General features: G+C 43.5%; 1 protein-coding gene across 1 annotated transcript; it reads left to right on the top strand.

Moving 5' to 3' along the window:
* Window positions 1-1556: 1556 nt before the first annotated feature.
* On the top strand, window positions 1557-15826 carry LOC139415338 (pre-mRNA-processing factor 39-like). The gene is made up of 15 exons (XM_071163403.1): window positions 1557-1708; window positions 6886-7034; window positions 7290-7844; window positions 7993-8118; window positions 8339-8457; window positions 9452-9619; window positions 9821-10004; window positions 10510-10617; window positions 10966-11130; window positions 11612-11738; window positions 13920-14188; window positions 14338-14522; window positions 14669-14743; window positions 14903-15005; window positions 15230-15826. The coding sequence occupies exons 1-15, from the start codon at window positions 1696-1698 to the stop codon at window positions 15320-15322; spliced, it is 2439 nt and encodes an 812-aa protein (XP_071019504.1). The 5' UTR covers window positions 1557-1695; the 3' UTR covers window positions 15323-15826.
* The last annotated feature ends 1085 nt before the right edge of the window (window positions 15827-16911 follow it).

Raw genomic sequence — 16911 nt, 5'->3', positions numbered from 1 at the left:
TCAAATGGCTACCCAGACTATTTGCATTGTTCCCCCTCTTTTACACTGCTGCTACTCTGTTATTATCTTTGCATAGTCACTTTAATAACTCTAACCACATGTACATATTGCCACATTTACCTCGACTAACCGGTGCCCCTGCACACTGACTCTGTACCGGTACCACCTGTAAATAGCCTCGCTATTGTTATTTTCCTGCTGCTCTTTAATTATTTGTTACTTTAATTATTATTATTATTTTTAGGTATTGTTCTTAACTGCATTATTGGTTAAGGGCTTGTAAGTAAGCATTTCACTGTAAGGTCTACACCTGTGACAAATAAAATTGGATTTGAGTCGTGCATGGCCACACAGTCGTGGGTGAACAGGGAGTACAGGAAGGGTCTAAGCATCTACCCCTGAGGGGCCCCAGTGTTGAGGATCAGCATAGCAGATGTGTTGTTGCCTAGTCTTACCTCCTGGGGGCGGACTGTCAGGAAGTCCATGATCCAGGTGCAGAGGGAGGTGTTTATTCCCAGCGTCCTTAGCTTAGTGATGAGCTTTGTGGGCACTATGGTGTTTAACGCTGAGCTGGAGTCAATGAATAGCATTCTCACATAGGTGTTCCTTTTGTCCAGGTGGGAAAGGGTAGTGTGGAGTGCGATTGAGATGGCATCATCTGTGGATCTGTTGGGGCGGTATGCAAATTGGTGTGGGTCTAGGGTTTCCGGGATGATGGTGTTGATGTGAGACATGACCAGCCTTTCAAAGCACTTCATGTTTACTGACGTGAGTGCTACGGGGTGGTAGTCACTTAGGCAGGTTACCTTCGCTTTCTTGGTAACAGGGACTATGGTGGTCTGCTTGAAACATGTAGGTCAGGGAGAGGTTAAATGTCAGTGAATACACTCGCTCGCTTAAGTTGGATTTTCTTCTATTATTTCGAATCTAGACCTTAGTCAAATCTATGCTCCTATTCCAATTCTTCTACAGTTCAATGATAAATTAATGTTTGTATTTTAAATCATGTAAAATAGTGGCAACAAAGCCAATGACAAATAGGTATATTATTATCTTATTCTTATTCACCATTTTGCATAAATCCGTGACTGCAGCCTCTACTGGCTACGTTTGTTGGATTCATTACGAAGTAGCCAGACAAACACAAGTCGACAGATATACAGTGTAAACATTCTTGGTTACTTTGGGCTTGTTCGACATTGGAGCCGACTGACTACTCAACAAAGAACATTGTATCATATATAACTACTCTTTATTTTTTGTAGATCAGTCAGTCACAATTTAGCCATGATACATTACGGTTTTGATCCTCTCGAACACAGCCATTATCTTAGTGGATCCACCCCCCTACAGTACGCATGGGTCGTCACTAGTTACTACAGCCACAAATATATTATGGCTAAACTCCGCCTCTTTCTACAATGAATATTTTTAAAATCTGATTTTAAACATAACATGAAATACACTGCTAACCTTATACCTGACCGAAATCTTAAACCAAAAGCAAATATTTACGATATAGCCATTTTGACTTTGTGGTAACTATTGAGAGCGTTACGCATGCGCACATTCTGTCTGCCCTTCCGAAGCCTCCTCAAAGTTGTTGCTGGAGAATGAGAGTAGAAACGCGGCTACATGTTGTTGGTTAGATACGTTTAAAGTAACAGAAATACACATTTGTCTAAACTGAATTTCATGGAAGATACTGGTAAGTTGGAAAAAAATATTTATACATGTTTTCCCCTGAACTTGTTAACACTCCGCTTGCTGTAATGTGAAGATGGTGGTGGACGTGTGCGGTCTGGCTAGCTAGCAGCTAACGTCGTTAGGCCCAAACCGAGGCAGGGTTGAAGACATCACTACGCTGTGGTACTGTTTAAGACTTTCAGCCAATTATTGGATTAAAATTAAACGGTCGCCTTTCCCTACTATCATTACAATGACACACAGCATATGTGAACTTTACTAACGTCTTATTTTCGAGGATATACAGTCAGTGGGTAAGTTAGGTATTTAGATCCGTTTGAATTAACTAGCTACGGTTAGTTAGGTTACTAAGCCAACTTCACTGGTGTGTTTACCGCGTCGTGCTTCAATGGGGTCTGGCTAGCTATCATTACAAGTGGGCTAGTTAGATATTTTGGTCGTTGTTGATTGAGCAATTAAAATGTTTAGTTAGATATGATAGCTGACGTTACTATACGCCATCACGCGCGCCTGTGCTAGCTAACATGCTAGCTATGTTCCTTAACACGGAAGTACGCATGCTTGCACAAGTCGATGAGACTGAAGAAGTCAGGAGCTGCGGTCGGTGGGGATTCTTTGGTTTACAACTACTTGAATAAAGTTGAGCATGATTTGAAGGGTTCAGGTTACTAATCTGGAGTATGTATGACATTTTATTTTGTTATATATATATATATATGTATGTATGTATGTGTAAACTGAAAACGAGTAACAAAATAATTAGATGTTTAGGCAGGGTTATAGGTTCCTGTGGCATCTCTAGTCTAGTAATGCACTAAGTGTTATTTATATATATATTACACACACAGTGTGTATTACACATATATATATTACACACACTGTTTTAGTGCATTACTAGACTAGAGATGCCACAGGAACCTATAACCCTGCCTAAACATCAAATTGTTTGATCAAAGACGCAATAGTCTTTACAGGCCAGAATGTTGAATACAAATATATATCGTACTTAACCGGTTGTACATGCTCTTGGTCCTTTTTGGTGGTATGACGTGGAGATAATGTTGTTTACCCAAATTTTTGCGTTACTGTGCATTCGAGAAGTGTTCAGGCCCCTTCACCTTTTCCAGATTTTACAGTGTTATTCTAAAATTGAATTTGTTTTCTCATCATTATACACACCCTGTAATGCCAATGCGAAAGTAGGTTTTGGGTAATTTTAGGAACCAAAAAATACCTTTATTTCAGACCCTTTGCTATGAGACTTGAAATTGTGCTCAGGTGAATCCCGTTTCCATTGATCATCCATGAGATGTTTCTACAACTTGACTGAAGTTCACCTGTGGTTCATTTAATTGATTGGACATGATTTGGATAGGCACTCAAATGTCAATATAAGGTCCCACAGTTGACGGTGCATGTCAGAGCAAAAACCAAGCCATGAGTTCAAAGGAATTATCTGTAGAGCTTCAAGACAGGATTTAGTCAAGACATAGATCTGCGGAAGGGTACCAAAAATGTTCTGCAGCATTGAATGTCTCCAAGTGCAGTTGCTTTCATCATTGTCAAATGGAAGAAGTTTGGAACCAGCAAGACTCTTCTTAGAGCTGGCCGGCCAGTCAAACTGAGCAATTGGGGGAGTCGGGCCTTGGTATTGGGGGGGTGACCAAAACCCTGATGGTCACTCTGACCGCGCTCCAGAGTTCCTCTGGCGATGGGAGCATTTTCCAGAAGGACAACCATCTCTGCAGCACTCCACCAATCAGGCCTTTATGGTAGAGGGGCCAGACGGAAGACATTCCTCAGTAAAAGGAGGCTGCACATGACAGCCCGCTTTGAGTTTGCCAAAAGGCACCTAAAGACTCTGACCATGAGAAACAAGATCCTTAGGGCTGAATGCCAACCGTCACGTCTGGAGGAAACCTGGCACCATCCCTATGGTGAAGCATGGTGGTGGCAGCATCATGTTGTGGGGATGCTTTTCAGCAGCAGAGGCTAGGAGACGAGTCGGGATAGAGGAACAGAGTTGGGTGAAGGTTCACCTTCCAACAGGACAACGACCCTAAGCACACAGCCAAGCCAACACAGGAGTGGCTTCGGGACAAGTCTCTGAATGTCCTTGAGTGGCCCAGCCAGAGCCTGCACTTGAACCTGATCGAACATCTCTGAAGAAACCTGAAAGTAGCTGTGCAGCGACGCTCCTCATCCAACCTGACAGAGCTTGAGAGGATCTGCAGAGAAGAATGGGAGAAACTCCCTAAATACGGGTGTGCCGAGATTGTAGCGTCATACCCAAGAAGATTAAAGCCTGTAATCGCTGACAACGGTGCTTCAACAAAGTACTGATTAAAGGATCTGAATACTTATGTAAATGTAACTTCAGTTAATTTTTTTGCCAACATTTATAATCTGTTTTTTGTGTGTGTAGATTGGGGGGGACTATTTAATCGATTTTTAGAATAAGGATGTGAAAAAAGTGAAGGGATCTGAATACTTTCCGACTGCATTGAAGGTTCGGTAGCTTGTATTTTCAATCTCTTGAGGCATTGCACGTGATGCACAATTTATGTATACAATAGACAAATGTAGGGGACTGAAGCATGTTTCCTCGCAATCAGCTGGAAGATTTGGCATTCCTGTCTGTGGTTTGGTTAGACTCAACCATATTGTGCAGGTGCTTGTATAAGTGCGAATTTCATTTGTATAAAAAATTCTAAAACGGAAATAAAAACCTATATACAGATCAGCGTACTGAAAGTCATGTTGATTACACTTCCCTGTAGATATTTTGTACCATATTTACCTCTATGTTGCCGAAATCAGGGGACAACAAGTAAAGTTGGAATTAAGTTTGTTCAGCATTCTTACTTGTAATGGACTGTTCAGGGATGCTGAGCCTACATGTTAGTATTTCACTCTTGAATTCTAAAGGAGGCTACCCATAATCCAGTCATGTCAATGTGATCTTTGGCGTTGCTTTTTATGTCAACACTGTCTGGATCCACTTCTTACTCCAAGTGCTGGGTGACCATATCGTATTATCTAAAATTCATGTGTTCGAGCGTTTTTGCAAGTATCAAAGTTTTCATTTTCCCACCTTAATCATTTTTGTCTCCTTCGCTCCTTCTGTGCTGTAGGCACCTTTACACAGACACCAAGCCCCTGCCACACACAACGACAAAAGATAACTTCTTCCTCTCTGACAACGAACAGTTTAAACTCGCTATTTGAGTTTTGGTCCAACAGAATTGGTCATATGGACTCCGAAACACTTGGACATTATTTTACTGTAATAGTTGAGAATCCTTTCTAACAATACTTTTTTTTTTTTTGTCTCAACTCCCGAAATGTAGAACAGAGAACATGGTTGTGGAAAGTGTATGCTCAGTTTCTGTCTCACAACGTACTGCTAGAAGCATTTTAGCCACATACTTATGTGCTAGATGTCTTGTCTGTGTTTTTTAAAAGTGCAATGAGCATAAGATGCATTTATACATTAAGACATTGGCAACTCGTTCTCATTCTGAGAACATATTTTTATACAGATAGGCCACTTGATCTCAGTGTCTAAACAAAGTGAACAGGCTAAGTTGTTAGTGATGGACAGGTGTATTCGTAAGTTTAACTATTCTACCTTGTTGGCAAGCAAGTAGATCCAAGTTGGCTAGACTTTAAATATAAAGTTTAGCTGGTTACTCACTTGAGTGTTTATGGGACCTGTGTTCATTTTCTATAATGCCTGCTGCAAGAAGTTGGTGATCATTAGTGGCTGTGCGTGGTTCTGGTTAAATTTGTAACAAAAATGGCATTTTCATAGACTTTAAAGCCAGATCAGTGATTATTGCAAAAAGCAGATCCAATTTATTTTGTTAAAATAATTACAATATTAGTGAGTCTTATGGTTGTGGAAAGACTATTTAGCCAAGGTATAATTTTACAAGCCCTGAATTAGTTACATTATTCCTGCCTGTTTGAAATGCAGTGTATTGACCTTACCATTGTATTAACCTGTCTAGGTTCTGCTAGCGGAACCCCTCGCCAACAGCCAATGAAATTGCAGGGCGCCAAATACAAATCAACAGAAATCTCAGAAATCACATTTCCCAAACATACAAGTATTAGGCACCATTTTAACGATAAAATTATTGTTAATCCAGCCACAGTGTCTGATTTAAAAAAAATGCTTTACAGCGAAAGCTCCACAAACGATTGTTAAGTCACCACCAACTCACAGAAAAACCCAGCCATTTTTCCAGCCAAAGAGAGGAGTCACAAAAAGCAGAAATAGAGAAAATTAATCATTAACCTTTGATCTTCATCAGATGACACTCATAGGACTTCATGTTACACAATAATGTATGTTTTGTTCAGTAAAGTTCATATTTATATCCAACAATCTTATTTTACATTGGCGTGTTACGTTCAGTAGTTCTAAAACATGCAGTGATATTGCAGCGAGCCACATGAATTCACAGAAATACTCATCATAAATGTTGATAAATTCAAGTGTTATGCATGGAACTTTAGATACACTTCTCCTTAATGCAACCGCTGTGTCAGATTTCAAAAAAACTTTACGGAAAAAGCATCATCTGAGAACGGCGCTCAGAGCCCAAACCAGTCAGAGAAATATCCGCCATGTTGGGTAGTCAAAAGTATTCCATAAATAGCATTATAAATATTCACTTACTTTTGATGATCTTCATCAGAATGCACTCCCAGGAATCGGTTCCACAATAAATGCTTGTTTTGTTCGATAATGTCAATTTTTGTCCAAAGAGCTACTTTTGTTAGCACGTTTGGTAAACAAATCCAAAGCCATGAAGCGTGTTCCCTAGTTGCAGACAAAATGTCAAAGTTCCGTTACTGTCCGTAGAAACATGTCAAACTTCAATAATATTCCAACCGAAGAATTCCTTTGTCTTTAGAAAAGCAAAGGAACGCAGCTACCTCTCATGTGAAATGCACATGACCAGCACTTGACTGCTGGCAGACCTCTTACTCATTCCTCTCTTTCGGAGGATTTAGTATGGACATTTTCTGGGATTTAATGAAACATGGGACCAGCCATATCACCCAGTCATACGTGATTCCACATCAATTTTCTGTAATACTAACTAATAATTACTGTCCCTTCTCGATCTTGTGATATTGACGTGCAATATGTTTTCCTCTCCCCAGACCTGCACCTCTCAGACGAGCCCATGACGGGGATGTTGGACACAGACAGCCCTGAGAGTGTGGAGTCCCCAGCCATGGAGGGCAACGGAGAGGACTTCCTCCCTGACCTGCCTGTCCTCACGCATGCTGCTGAATGGACCATGGATCAGGTCAGTGTGGGAAATGCACGTGGGGTTTGACCTCTTTTTGCCCTGGACGTAGTTGTAATGACAAGGCCAATGTATCCCTTTTGTTATTATTCTGTACAACAACATGGCAAATGCTATTTTGTCTGCCTGCATTACTAGTAGGTCTAAACACCAACACTTTCATCTTTCAACAGTGGTGCTCTCTCAAACATGAGGCAGTCCCTTGCCTATTTTCTTAGTTGCTTGTTGGTAATAATTTCCTTCCCCCTTGACCAGGATCCCCATAACCTCACCACGGTTATCCACGACTCGGACTCAGAGTCAGATCAGTCGTCGCCAGAGGTAATAGAGCAGCACCAGGTCCAGCAGTCTGATCTAGGATCTGTTGAACAGGCGGTGCAGCACTTCCAGCTAGCGAGCGCTGAACTCTTCCAAGAGGAGCGTCAGGAGCATGAGGATTCAGATGAGCAGTCTCGTTCTCCACAGGCAGAACAACAGAATCAAATGGAGGCATCGTCAGACGAGAGTCAGGATGGACACAACAACACAGCCACAGAGCCTTTGATACAGAGCGAGAAGTTGTCTGACGCTGGAGAACAGCAACAAGATCCAGTCCAAGCCCAGCCACCAATGGTTGCAGAAGATAGTAGCCCAGCTAACATGGAACTTGAAGAATCCAAAGAGACAGAGCAGGTGGAACCTGTTGAGGAACCAGCTGTCCCTACAGAGCCTCTTATCCCTTCTGAGTATGAGAAGCTGGCTAAAGGGTGTGAGGAGAACCCTGAAGACTTCAATGGTTGGGTCTACCTGCTGCAGTATGTGGAGCAAGAGGTGAGTGTGGAAAAGTCCTGGAATTTTTATGTTGACCCTTGCTTGTAATTGTGACTAGGTTTTATCTGCTGTATTGAATACTACATGTAAACATTGAGGTTTTTCTGTCAGGAAGCAAGTTGGAAATGTAATTTTTTTGCCGCCTCAGAATCATCTTGGTGTGGTGAGGAAGGCGTTTGATGCGTTTTTCTTGCGCTACCCCTACTGCTACGGCTACTGGAAGAAGTTAGCTGACACTGAGAAGAAACATGGCAATGCACAGGTGGCAGAGGAGGTAAGTCTCTTTGTGGCTGGGCTCATGTAGTGGTGTTTAATTGTGTAAATGGACATCTTCTCCTCCTATCCTCTGTCCTGATCTGAAAGGGCTTGACAGGGTTAGGGGCTGGAGCTTTGTGCTGTCTACTGTTTGGGTCCTTGCTGTGACAGTCATTCATTCAGTAATTTTCACACTGGTTGTCTCATTCTCCAACGTTGTTTTTGCCTCCTATCCCCAGGTGTACCGGCGGGGTGTGCATGCCATCCCCCTCAGTGTGGACCTGTGGCTCCACTACCTGTCCTTCATCAAGGACAACGCTGACCCTGAAGACCCAGAGACACCGTCACGCATTAGAGCGTGAGTAAAAAGCTTTGTCCTCACTGAAAAGTGAAACGCCGGGGGCCTCCCGGGTGGCGCAGTGGTCTAGGGCACTGCATCGCAGCGCTAGCTGTGCCACCAGAGACTCTGGGTTCGCGCCCAGGCTCTGTCGCAGCCGGCCGCGACTGGGAGGTCCGTGGGGCGACGCACAATTGGCCTAGCGTCGTCCGGGTTAGGGAGGGTTTGGCCGGTAGGGATATCCTTGTCTCATCGCGCACCTGTGACTCCTCCGGGCGCAGTGCACGCTAACCAAGGTCGCCAGGTGCACAGTCTTTCCTTCCTTCCTTCCTCCGCGGCTGGCTTCCGGGTTGGATGCGCACTGTGTTAAGAAGCAGCGCGGCTTGGTTGTGTTTTGGAGGACGCATGACTTTCGACCTTTGTCTCTCCCGAGCCCGTACAGGAGTTGAGACGAGAGTAACTACTAATAATTGGATACTACAAAAATTGAGGACAAAAGGGGGGTAAAATATATAAAAATAATAAAAATATTTAAAAAAAACACACCTGTGTGTGAGAGAACCTTGTGACACTTCCAAAACCAAGTGTTTTACAGGTCATAGTGTATTGTTAACAGGGTTCGGGAGTAATTTGTTTTCCAAGAAAGAACTAATCAGATGCTTTTGAATAATATTATTAATATTCAAAAAATATGTTTGCAGAAAAAATGTATTGACACCTTTTTTGTTTTCTCAACGATCTTCAATTCAGCATTGAAAAAAAGTGCACGTTTAATTTTGTTCCACCTGAGCTAGTCTGACCACAAGTCAAAGACCACTATGATGACAGGCATGGATCCTTTTTGTCTTCTTCTAATGCCTTTTTAAAGGGACAGCCATCAGATTACGTTACTAAGCTTGGGTAACCCAACAGTTACATTACTGATAAATGTGGACAGGTAACTAACGGATTACATTTAGAAAGTAACCTACCCAACTCTGATCGTTAATCATGTCGTCTGTGTCCTATCCTACAGTGCGTATGAGCATGCTGTGTTGGCAGCAGGGACAGACTTCCGCTCTGACCGTCTGTGGGAGGCCTACATCAACTGGGAGACGGAGCAGGAGAGATTGGCCAACGTCACGGCCATCTACGATCGTATCCTGGGCATACCCACCCAGCTCTACTCACAGCACCTCCAGAGGTATGACTAGTCAGCTCATTCATAATGGGTTTTGATAAACCGTCCATGAGGGTTATGGTCAACATCTCAGGTAGTTGGTAGCTCATAGAAATCAAACACAGACATTAGTTCTAACCTTGTCAGCCACACTTACTTTCAGGGGCACTATTTTCTGGTAGTACTTTTTGTTCTCTTAGTGATGTACTGATTGTCATTCTTCAGGTTCAAAGAGCATGTGCAGAACAACAACCCCAAACACTTCCTGTCAGAGGAGGAGTTTGTCCAGCTCAGGGTGGAGCTAGCCAAAGCCAATGCAGTCACAGTCAATGAGGATGGAGAGGAAGCAACACCTGCAGAGCCTGAGGGACTCCCAGCCGGCACCGAGGACCTCCCAGATCCTGCTAAGGTACGACTCTGCTGCCTCACCTTCAGGGGGGTTGATGTACCACAACATACCAGAGAGTTAGGAAGGAGGCCCTTGTCTCTTTATCATCACCCATGGAGACATCATCCATGGGGTGAAACACAAATCTGTGCAGGTGTCTTTCCGTCAGCAGCCAAGCCAATGAGTACGTGGGCATCATCCAGTCAGGGATTTGGAATGGACAAATCGTGGCTGGCTGGCCTAGTCGAGTGGCCCCTCCTCGTCCTCTCCAGTCCCCAGCACCAGGACTGGCCTACAGACAGGGTGGATATGGTACATATCCTGCCCCGGGGTGGGCCTCGTTCCCTGGGTAGGCCACCTTCGACAGGCAGAGCCCCTGCTTGTCTCTGGCTCTCTTTCAGTCTCAGGGTGATGTAAATAACCTTGGCAGCTGGACATGCAGTTTGCACATCAGTGGAGAATGAGATGGTTACGAGATTGTGTTTTAAAGTCAAGCAGTTAACGTTGAGTGTCTTGTTATGTTTAGAGAGTGACGGAGATTGAGAACATGCGCCACAAGGTGATCGAGTCGCGTCAGGAGGTGTTCAACCAAAACGAGCAGGAGGTCAGCAAGCGCTGGGCCTTCGAGGAGGGGGTGAGTACTGACATCTGTCTTTAATGATCAGAATATCATCGAATTGTATTTCATATTGTTAAAAGGAATAGTTCACCTCAAAGTTTTCATACCTCTAAAGTGGGCTTTGTCAAGCTGGGTGGAGATGGAATTGGATGGTGCCACTCTTTCCCATTCATTTGGGATTGAGGCCTACAGATGTCTACACAATAGATGGAATACGAGGTATGAAAATATTTGACAAATGTTGATTTTTGGGGTGAACTATCCCTCAATTTCCTTCCATTGTTAATAACGTTACTTTTGAAATGGTTGTACATTTTGGTCCGCTGCCATTTTGAATGCCGTGTTTCCCTTTTCCCCTCGTAGATAAAACGGCCCTACTTCCACGTTAAAGCCCTGGAGAAGACCCAGCTCAGCAACTGGAAGGAGTATCTGGAATTTGAGATCGAGAATGGCACTCCCGAACGCGTGGTCGTTTTGTTCGAACGCTGCCTCATCGCCTGTGCTCTCTACGAGGACTTCTGGATGAAGGTAACCCAACCATAACCTTTGACCTTCAACCCCACCTCAAAAATAATGACCCCCGCACTTCCCCTATCAACGATTGCATCACTTCCTGACAACAGTAAATCGTCCTGAACATCTCTTCTTTGCGTGTAACGTTGATCTGTTAACCACTGTATCTGTTGTATTAGGGGATGGCCAGCTTTGCCACACAAGATTTGACTCCAGCATTTGCCAACTACTACGTTGCATCTTCTCCGTCTCCCACTACCTTACAGAAACTTATCTTATTGGTTCCATGAAGGTGCTGATGGGTTTACAAAGAACATTTCTAAAAACACGATCTTGTCAATGAAGAAATTCACTGGTTGAGCAAACCGGAAATAAGTGTTTTAAAATGTTGTTGTCACCTTCCCTTCCTCGTCTTCTCTCCACCTCCTGCTCTCCATCCACCCCGTCCTCCCCTCTTTCTCCAACCCTCCTCTCTTTCTCTTGCTTCACACTGAAGTACGCAAAATATCTAGAGAGCTACAGCATTGAGGGAGTGAGACATGTGTACAAGAAGGCGTGTACCATCCACCTATCCAAGAAGCCCAACATTCACCTGCTGTGGGCTGCGTTCGAGGAGCAGCAGGGTGAGTGGTGTTTCTAGTTCCCACTTAACTGTGACGGTTATGGAGTTTTGGGTAAGGATTAATTGTCAAGAAAATGACCATGGTTGTCAATTTTGTTAAATGGTTTTGAGCTTGTAAAGCACCATAATGCATCAATGAAAATTGGCTACTACATGCATACTTAATGAATGCAACACAGCTTTGGTAACCCCCTCCCTCCCGTCTAAATGAAATGTTTTTGACCTGTTTTTGAGCCTCTCCTCCCGACTGTGCCGTTTTTGCTTGTAAAAGAATATGTACCAACCTTACCCTCTTCCTGTACAGTTGAAGTCGGAAGTTTACATACACTTAGTTTGGAGTCATAAACTCGTTTTTCAACCACTCCACAAATTTCTTGTTAACGAACTATAGTTTTGGCAAGTCGGTTAGGACATTTACTTTGTGCATGACACAAGTCATTTTTCTAACAATTGTTTACAGACACAATGAATAATCTATCACAATTCCAGTGGGTCAGAGGTTTACATACACTAAGTTGACTGTGTCTTTAAACAGCTTGGAAAATTTCAGAAAATGATGTCATGGCTTTAGAAGCTTCTGATAGGCTAATTGACATTTGAGTCAATTGAAGGTGTGGATGTATTTCAAGTCCTACCTTCAAACTCGACAAAATCAAAAGAAATCTGCCAAGATCTCAGAAAATAAATTGTAGACCTCAAGTATGGTTCATCCTTGGGAGCAATTTCCAGAAGCCTGAAGGTACCACGTTCATCTGTACAAACATTAGTATGCAAGTATAAACACCATAAGACCACGCAGCCGTCAAACCTCTCAGGAAGGAGATGCGTTTTGTCTCCTAGAGATGAGCGTACTTTAGTGCGAATCAATCCCAGAACAACAGCAAAGGGACCTTGTGAAGATGCTGCAGGAAACGGGTACAAAAGTATCTATATCCACAGTAAAACGAGTCCTATATCGACATAACCTGAAAGGCCGTTCAGCAAGGATGAAGCCACTGCTCCAAAACCGCCATAAAAAAGCCAGACTACGGTTTACAACTGCACATGGGGTCACAGATCATACTTTTTGGAGAAATGTCCTCCGGTCTGTTGAAACAAAAATAGAGCTTTGGCCATAATGACCATCGTTATGTTTGGAGAGAAAAAAGAGGGAGGCTTGCAAGCCGAAGAACACCGTCCCAACTGTGAAGCACGGGGGTGGCAGCATCATGTTGTGGGGGTGCTTTGCTGCAGGAGGGACTGGTGCACTTCACAAAATAGATGGCATCCCGAGGGAGGAAAATTATGTGGATATATTGAAGCAACATCAAGACATCAGTCAGGAAGTTAAAGCTTGGTCTCAAATGAGTCTTCCAAATGAACAATGACCCCAAGCATACTTCCACAGTTGTGGCAAAATGGCTTAAGGACAACAAAGTCAAGGTATTGGAGTGGCCATCACAAAGCCCTGACCACAATCCTATAGAAAATGTGTGGGCAGAACTGAAAGTGTGTGTGAGCAAGGAGGCCTACAAACCTGACTCCGTTACACCAGCTTTGTCAGGAGGAATGGGCCAAAATTCACCCAATTTATTGTGGGAAGCTTGTGGAAGACTACCCAAAACGTTTGACCCAAGTTAAACAATTTAAAGGCGATGTTACCAAATACCAATTGAGTGTATGTAAACTTCTGACCCACTAGAAATGAAAGCATAAATCATTCTCTCTACTAATTATTCTGACATTACACATTCTTAAAAGAAAGTGTTGATCCTAAGACGGGGAATTTTTACTATAATTAAATGTCAGGAATTGTGGAAACTGAGTTTAAATGTATTTGGCTAAGGTGTATGTAAACTTCCGACTTCAACTGTAAAAAAAAGTATGATTATTAGGTCAACTGTTTATTTGAAAATAAAAATGAATCCCCACCCTATTAAAATGAATGTATTAAGACAATTCTGACAAAACAATTGTGGTTAATGGTGGTTGTCCATAGTTGTTGGTTATATGATTATTGTGCCAGCCCCACGATTCACACACCTCACTTGTCAGACCTTTACCTGATGTGATTTACAGACAAGTGCATTCGACTAACGAGGCTGAGACGATCACGTAATAGAAGTTCAAAAGCCTTGGTAGCCTCTCTATACAGACTAGTAAGAAACATTCAACCCCGTTTTTGTGTTTTGTTTCCCCGCAGGGAACATAGAGGAGGCGCGCGGCATCCTGAAGTCTCTGGAAGAGGTGGTACCGGGCCTGGCCATGGTGCGTCTGCGGCGGGTCAGCCTGGAACGTCGCCACGGCAACTTGGAGGAGGCAGAGGCCCTGCTGAGCGAGGCGATGGCATCGGGGAAGAACGCCAGCGAGACGTCATTCTACGCCGTGAAGCTGGCCCGGCAGCTGCTGAAGGTGCAGAGGAGCCTCACCAAGGCCCGCAAGGTGTTGCTGGAAACCATAGACAAGGACCAGGTAAGATCACAGAGCTAGATGAATGAAATCACTTGTTTCAGGATCTTGATATTGAGATACAGTACATGGTGTCAAAGGGAGTTTGATTCAGAGAAAATGTATTTAGAGAAACCATTTGAGTTCATTAATCTGTGTGTGTGTCTCTCCAGACGAGTCCTAAGCTGTATCTGAACCTGCTAGAGCTGGAGTACAGTGGGGACGTGCAGCAGAATGAGGCTGAAATCTTGGCCTGCTTCGACCGCGCCCTGAGCAGCCCGCTGCCCCTCGACTGCCGCCTCACCTTCTCTCAGCGCAAGGTCGAGTTCCTCGAGGACTTTGGCAGCGACATCAATAAGTCAGTTCACCTACAGTACCTACACCCTCAAACAATGAGTACATTTTCACTGACCAGTGTTCTGAATAGTCAATTAATGACAATGAATCCATATTGCATGCTTGCACTCCTAATCTCAACCATGTACTCTTTTTCCATCCTCACAGGTTAGTGACTGCATACGATGAACACCAGAAGCTTCTGAAAGAACATGAGTCGACAAAGAGGAAAGCAGAGAATGGGTAAGATTTGAATTTGTTCACTTCTCTCGCTGTTTAACATTTACGACATTGAGTACAACACAGTAGGATGCTTCATAGCAGGTTGTGAATCGCCATACCTGAATTGATTTAGTTGGGTGCTCTTGATTGACATGAACCTGTTCCTTCGTGTCCCTGCAGCTCCCAGGAGCCCGAGTCGAAGAGACAGCGTACAGACGACCACCCAGGCTCAGGGCACATGATGCAGGGAGACAACTCTGCCTACAACTACAACTGGTACCAAGTGAGTCCTATGATAGAGCAGAGTCAAACATTGTTATACACACAATTTGTATTGCAAGGTGACAAATGTTATACCATCCCTGACAAAGGCGTTCCATGACAATTGGTTCTCACTAGAATTGTTTTGTTTTTTTAAATGGGAGGACGATAGGGTTGAACTCTATCATCTGGTGACGCTGACAGGAATGCCAACTAACCCTGTCTTTCCTTGCTTTCCTTCTACAGCAACAGTACAATAACTGGGGCCAGCATTCCTGGGGACAGTACAACCAGTATGCCCAGCAGTATAACCAGTACTACCCCCCTCCACCAACATGATGTTTCAAAGACCGATGGACAGAGATCCTTCCGAAGGAAGAAATTCAGAGGAAGCATCCTTTCTACCCAGCCCAACCTCTCAGCTCAGCTTCTCTTTGATTTGTTGTTTATGTCCTTTTGTTTCCATTGGCCATTTGACATATTCATTGTAATCACCATCTCACCATCATTCATTGACTGGCTGTTTTTTGTGTTCTTTACGCATGTGTTGGTAATGCGGACTTCAGCTTATTATTTGTTTTCCCCCCACAGTCAAAATTACGCCAAATTATATGTTTTTAATTTTAGATTGGTTCCTCTTCGATATCTCTGTGTGGGGAAACTAGTTATGTTTGATACAGATTATAGATTCGTATGGAGGTAGTGATACCTGCTGTGCTCCGAGTCCTCCCTCAGGCTCTTCTCTGCTTTCCTAAGATTAAGGGTTTTGTTTTCTGGGACAAGAACAGAAATGAATGAAGATTCTTTTTTTTGACTTAATTTCGTAATAAAGACATTATCCTATTTCTTGTTTTGTTCCCTGAATTAACCATTTTTATACAATATTATTAACACTGCAATTGCAGCGTAACTGTTAAGATTGGACAGCAAATTACCTGTTCCTACCCAATCATAAGTTTCTGTAATTGACATGTACTTACTCCTTGTACACATTTTATAGATGAAAGCATAGCTCATACTCAGCAGACATCAACCATGGACATGGGGTGGTACAGTAGGATGTGGCGTATGCTGGCTTTTGTCCCAAGTCTAACCCACCACTACAAAGCTGATGTAGTTTATGGTCTTAATCAAGCAGTTCTAATTGGATTTTTATGTTCTGGATGGGAGTGACCTCAGCCGGTTCACTACATACATTCAGCCAAAAAAAAAAAGAAACATCCCTTTTTCATGACCCTGTCTTTCAAAGATAATGTGTAAAAATCCAAATAACTTCACAGATCTTCATTGTAAAGGGTTTAATGCTGGTTCAATGAACCATAAACAACAATGAACATGCACCTGTGGACTGGTCGTTAAGACAACAGTTTACAGACGGTAGGCAATTAAGGTCACAGTTATGAAAACTAGAGAGGCCTTTCTACTGACTGAAAAACACCAAAAGAAAGATGCCCAGGGTCCCTGCTCATCTGTGTGAACGTGCCTTAGGCATGCTGCAAGGAGGTATGAGGACTGCAGATGTGGCCAGGGAAATAAATTGCAATGTCTGTACTGTGAGACGTCGAAGACAGGACGGACAGTTGATCGTCCTCGCAGTGGTAGACCACGTAACAGCTGCACAGGATCGGTACATCCGAACATCACACCTGCGAGACAGGATACAGGATGTACAGGATGGCAACAACAACTGCCCGAGTTACACCAGGAATGCACAATCCCTCCATCAGTGCTCAGACAGTCTGCAATAGGCTGAGAGAGGCTGGACTGAGGGCTTGTAGGCCTGTTGTAAGCAGGTCCTCACCAGACATCACCAGCAACAATGTTGCCTATGGGCAAAAACTCACCGTTTCTGGACCAGACAGGGCTGGCAAAAAGTCCTCTTCTCTGACAAGTCTGAGTTTTGTCTCACCCGGGGTGATGGTCGGATT

The sequence above is a fragment of the Oncorhynchus clarkii genome, chromosome 8 (genome assembly GCF_045791955.1).
Source record: "Oncorhynchus clarkii lewisi isolate Uvic-CL-2024 chromosome 8, UVic_Ocla_1.0, whole genome shotgun sequence".
NCBI lineage: Eukaryota > Metazoa > Chordata > Actinopteri > Salmoniformes > Salmonidae > Oncorhynchus > Oncorhynchus clarkii.
The sequence above is the reverse complement of the archived record's forward strand: the minus strand, read 5'-3'. Positions and strand labels throughout refer to the sequence as shown.